General features: G+C 45.5%; 2 protein-coding genes across 2 annotated transcripts in view; one reads left to right on the forward strand and one right to left on the reverse strand.

Moving 5' to 3' along the window:
* T265_07026 (hypothetical protein) overlaps positions 1–388 on the reverse strand; it is a gene marked incomplete at both ends in the record, with an annotated part of 18,677 nt that extends 18,289 nt beyond the window's left edge. The window contains one exon of the mRNA XM_009172447.1: positions 3–388. Within this exon, the coding sequence (XP_009170711.1) occupies positions 3–388 (386 nt within the window). The remainder of the gene's footprint in view (positions 1–2) is intronic.
* The window catches only part of T265_07027 (hypothetical protein), a gene marked incomplete at both ends in the record, with an annotated part of 41,233 nt that overhangs the window by 19,230 nt on the left and 16,178 nt on the right, over positions 1–5,825 (forward strand). Inside the window, one exon of the mRNA XM_009172448.1 lies at positions 3,961–4,335. Coding sequence (XP_009170712.1) covers positions 3,961–4,335 — 375 coding nt within the window. The remainder of the gene's footprint in view (positions 1–3,960; positions 4,336–5,825) is intronic.

The following is a 5,825-nucleotide window of genomic DNA, read 5'->3' on the forward strand; positions in this document are numbered from 1 at the left end:
ACTGATCCGACAGCAACTGGTGTCGCGACACTCCGTTCAGCGTCGGCAAAGCGCGATCCAACAACTGCTGCAGGCCGGCGAAGAATACGGTCGGGACCGGTCTGGGTGCCATCCTGGCCGTCTTGAACCGCCTCATAGCCTCCTGGTGGTCGGCCGGCGCGTCGAACTCCGCTGCAAGGACTTCCTTCGCGGCGGCCCAGTCCATCTTCCGAGAGCCTCTTCTGGCCGCATCCAGGGCCGCCTTCGCCCGGCCCCTGAGGAGGGTCTTCAGCGCTGCCAACTTACCCCGATCGGTCTCCAGCCCGGCAGCCTCCGCAACTTCCTCAAAGTCCTCCAGGAAGGTCCGAACATCCCCATCCTCAAAGAGTTGCGGCCATGGGATCTTCATCCTTATCCTGGTCACGGCACCAAGTGAAAGGAAGAAGGCCTTCGCTGCGGAGTTATTTATTCGGAAATGCCAACTGACCGGTTACAGACCATTGAACAGGGAAGCAAAACTCTAATATGCATCTTAGTTACAAAAACTGGACACAGATCTCCCGAACGAGTCTTCCTAGAGATTCGTTGCCTCCACTCATTCGTCGGTGAAATCCAAGCAAATGTTACAAAGCGGCTCCACGAATTCCGCAACAGAATTCCCTTTTTCGGTCGACGCAAAGCGAAATTCTATGAACAACACATACTACTCGCGTGCCTCCCGATCAGTAGTATCACCGTTACACCTGTATCCGTCACGGTGGTCTATTCAGATGGGATATTGACGTCCAGTTGGGGAAGGCCAGATCAGCTTTTAATTACCTGCGACACTCGTAAAGTAGACGCGAAGTCCGTCAGGCATACAATGTTGCGTTGGTGGTAAACGGCCCCTGCTGTATTCCGGGGAAGTACCACTGCCTATGCTTATCTGAATGTTATGTGGTTCGTCTTCGAGTGCTCCTGGATCGAGGTACCCAATTGTCTCTTTTTTATCGACAGCGCACTTTTTGGGTAGGTTGTATTACTTTGTTTTGTACTACAGGAGGAGGTTGTCCAAGCGAGTCAAATGGGATCCGATGCGTACAGTATTCGACGGAGTTGTCGATATAACTTCGCCAAATACCGTTTTTAACAGTCAACAACTGTTATGCGCATAACCCCATTTGTGATTCAGGTGGGTGAAGAAAATGATCAGCCCTCAGTGTCTGTCATTCCTGATAAAAAGAAATAGGCCGAACATCCCATCACTGTCATCCGCGATGGTAGGATGTGAGAAATTCGATGCGGACGAGTGTGCCACCGTGATGATCTTCGAAAACCTGTAACAGGCTTTACAGTAGTAGGTGTTAATGTGATTCTTGCATGTTGATTTGGGTGGCAATTTTCGCTAGTGAAAACGGTGAGTAATCAGAACATTGGTGACAGTGCCTGAACCATCCTGCACACTCGACTACCAAAATGGTCGTACAGTACTTACGTACTGGCGTTCGTGATAGCAGCGCATCGGTATCCACGTCCACAGGCTTCCGCATTGGTTTTCCAATGCCGTCTGTCTCTCACTGTCTGACATCCGGCGCCTGTACCCATTATTAGGCTCTACACACTGCATGCATCAGTGTCTTTTCGGTCAAAAACGCAAGGCAACCAATCTGCCATACGGAATCTTCAGTAAAACGACAAAGTTGATATGCATGTTTGTCTCAGTGGTTCATGCGAATTATTGTAGAAAACGTTGGCGTATGACTTGTTCAGAACAAACAGCAGCCTTACTGCCTAACACAATTATGGAATACCTTCCACTAAACCCGGCTATCGTGCTTCGATAAATTGACGGCGACGTATGCAACTCTTTCGGACGTTACTACAGAAAGCCTGTTTTCGAGTTCACTTGAGTGGGCTTGTCCGCACCAGCTTACAGTAATTAGCTCCAGAGTGTTGGTCGCATTCTGTAGACATACAGGAGTCCAAACCATTCCAAGAATTGTCATTACTTTGGTGGTTTTACTGGATACTAAAATCCTTCCCATAGACGAACGTAATGAATTGGCACGATCGTGGCTTCCGACGTCTCTTATGCTTTTGTTGTTATAAGCAACGTCTTTCAGCTTACGGTTGCACGTCTCCTCGCATTCACGCCTGTGAAAGTCGTAGGTTATCTTCCTCGATGAGTCTTCTAAACTCATGTGGCAAGTCTACTTGTGTGCCCAATTTCAGCTCCGGGTCGAGGAATCCTGATGCTCTACAAGGCCAAGCTTGCTTCTGCTGTGTAGCGGAAAAGCTAAGAGATAAAGCCAAGAAACAAGAGACGAACAACTACTGGTAGCTTTGGCATTAAAAAAACAAGGAGTACGTATTTCGGCCATAAAACTCGAAAGGTTTTAGCGGTAGGAAGAGTGTATTTGGGGGCGTTGGCCCCGTTGCATATAGGTTTGTTGAATACACGCTAAAAACGGTGCCTTTCAAAAGTCCATATTGCGAGGAAAGGCAATCAAAAAGTCAGAACGATTACACAGATAGTTTCTGGCAAAGAAAAGATACTGTTTAGAATTTTAACAATGTTTGTATGTAACTCCTCGCTTTCTCAATGAGGAAAGTGGCGATGTCCCTATGGAAACTGTTTCTAACTGACTGGCGCACTTACGGAAATTGTGTGTGTAGTAAACAATGTTCATGAGCCTGATGAAAAATGCGTTAGAGACGCTCCCGTGAAGAATCGTTTGCAAATGAGGTGTGATAATGTTGGTTGTAATGTTATAACGTTGCCAGTCCTTTATACTAGGGAAGAGCAAACGGTTTTGATCGTAAGATCTTCACCAACTTGGAGTGCTCTATGACTGACTGAAAGAACTCACAGTTTAGCCTTGTTGATCCAACAGTGGCATGATTAATGACCAACTATACGGCTCACTTGCACATAGATTCATCAATCAAACCAAACTAGAAACTCCGCGTCTGAGATGCAAACACCAGATACGGTAATCATTTCGGTTCGTGAGTCTGACCTTTAGGTACCCTGTGAGTCATGAATTAATTAAAGGAAAGGGCGCTTCTGCTTGTACGTTGGGCTTTAACAAAGTCTCATCAAGACCATTATTTTATGCCTTGTGCAGTTAACCATACTGGACGCATTCTTGGTTTTCGTAATATTGAATAGGCGTTTCAATCAGCAATGTATTTAATTGTTTTGTGCAATGTGACTTTCCATATGACAATTAAACCACTGACTTGAGAATGAAGACTCATTTTTTACTCCTTTTCAGTCGATATTACGTTGCATTTCTGATAAATCAAAATACATTTATTCACTTTCCTTCCACGTCCATCCGAGTTGCGAGGCGAAATTTTTAACTAGGATTAGAAAACTTCACCTTATAAGAGTGTGTGGTTCCCAAAAGAACAAGATTTTGGAGCATTCTAAGTGAGTTGTCTTCAAAGAAGCACGGTGTTACCGACCTATACGGTGGAATATAGCGTATTGTTGTCCCTCTAAGCGGCAACAATCAAGGATTTCTTGACGGTGGGTAGTCAGAAATCGTCGGCATGGATTCTTCCAGTGTATTACAAATGAAGCGTTTGATAACCTCTTACGATCACTTAAAAGACTAGGTAGTCGGGCGACTTGGTCAACACACCTGTATTTTACAAAGTATTTAGGAACTAACTGAATGTCACGAAAGTATGGCACTCTTCTCGAGAAAAGATGACCGCCTACCTGTTTTCGCATGTATCTGACACGCCCATCTTGACCGACTTAATTTACATTCTCTTAGAAGGGAGTGTTTTTTGAGAGGTGTGATCCCACGTCCTTTCTCGTAACAAGAGTGATGAAGCATCAGTAATGACCTCCAACCTGCGCCTTTTGATGTTAACTGTGATAAACTGCTTTTTGAGATCTTAACTGTTTTCTCACTTGATAACTACTAATTCATTGCTCTCGTCAACACACTGAAAATGCTGTTTGATTTCTTTTCTTCCTAACACTAGCTGTTATCAACCGTATCAATGCAAAAACTGGGATTGTTCCACCATATAGATACATCTTTCGCTCATCCGGTAGCCACCTTGGTGCACAGCACCTGTCCGCCGGAATTATCCGATGGTCAAACAACGGGCACCATCGACAAACAGCAAACTCAGCAGCAGCTAGCCACCAATTTAAATCCTGTCAGCAGCCTAGGTGGGCCCAGTTTTAACGCTGGACCCACCGGCAGTCATTCTAGACAGTATTCTTCTCGACGACGCCACCCAACTACAGGGGTGGACTCCACTACTCCACAGTCAACGGTAACAGCAACTTCCGTATCTGGTTGCTCCAAAATGCTGGATCCCAAGACAAATGGATTTTCGCGCTTGTTTCAAGTGAGCTCTTAACATCTACCTCCGGCACTCCGGTCTGCTTCTTAGTATTACTGGATTAACTTGTTTTCAGTCCGCTTTTCGAAAAGTTGACATGTGTGGCTTTCAATTACTACACTTGAGTAGATTTTCCGTTTTCGCTTACTCGAATCCAGTCGCTATTAGGCATCCGCAACCACTGAAATGTATCAAAGTCATTATTCATCATCGAGCACCCGTGTGATAACAGAGCATCGTACTGCAAGTTTTCTCCCTTGGAGGCAACAGCCGATGAAGTTCCATGCAATGAAGGCTTCATGTTTATTGAATGGAACCGGGCTATTTTGCTGGTTGGACAACGGACGAAATGTCACAGTGTAATGTGGAGTAGCCAGTAACTACACCGAATTAGCTTCTCACAGGAAGCTTTGCGGTGAATAAGATACAAATGCAGATGAAGTTTGGTGAAAAAGGCGCTGACCACTGGCATCTACCAAGAGGGGTTTTATCACACTACGCAGCAAATCGAACGCGCAATGTGATGTGATTTGTACATTTCCTGATAAAGAAGTCTTGCCCAGTATAATGAAAAAAATCGAAAATTGTCCAGCTGTAGCACCCTTTCGGTGCCTAGCTGCCATACCACACGAATGAGGCACGAGGTCTGAGATACTGTAGGTCGCCCAAGCCTAGACAGGGAAAGTCGAGAGGCAGAGGTTGGGTTCGAACCACGGACCTTCCGGTCAGTAAATTCGTGCTCTAACCACTTGGTCCACCAGACCCAAACTTAAACTTGCCAGCATTTGAAAGTTCCCGCCTGCTCAGCCACGCTTCGTCTCTATAGCCTTATTAAGTGTTTCGGACCGAATCCGACAGCATACCTGGCCTATCCATCGCCCAAACTGTTTTAATTGCATTTACAGTGAAGCATACATAGGTAGGACGAGCCAATGACTTTCCCAACGGATACATGAACATCTTCCAAAAAACTTGTGGTGAAAAGTGCGGCTAGCGCAGCACGGTTCACTATTGATGACATAAATGAGGGTCTCCGATTGGGCTCTCTTCTGAAGCAGGCTTTCGCCGTTCCATTAGGTGACTAAAACTTGAGTGTGTTAGTTTTTGTGAAAACAAAACGCAGAATTCGAGCCATCTATTCACTCTTGAATCGATTTCATCACAGCTTCTATCAAAGAACTAAGTGTGACATTTGATACACCCTGTGTTAACGTTCGGTGTTTTACATTTGTGACTGAAAAAATAAATGAATTCCGGACATCCAGCAACTTGCCTTTTTGCTGTTTTGATGGGGACCCATCGATTTGAGCTTCGACCTGTTTGAGCACTCCGAGTTTACCATATCTGTCTTTTTGGGCACCCATTGCTGTTATCTCCGTCTGTTCACCATGATGTTCTGTATCAGGTGATTTCAAAGGATTTTGGAGCTCTACGCTTCGATGCAGATGACGACCAACCAACATTCGTTCTGGTCCGTCTCGCATAATATGGATGCC

Source organism: Opisthorchis viverrini (assembly GCF_000715545.1).
Source record: "Opisthorchis viverrini unplaced genomic scaffold opera_v5_155, whole genome shotgun sequence".
Lineage (NCBI taxonomy): Eukaryota > Metazoa > Platyhelminthes > Trematoda > Opisthorchiida > Opisthorchiidae > Opisthorchis > Opisthorchis viverrini.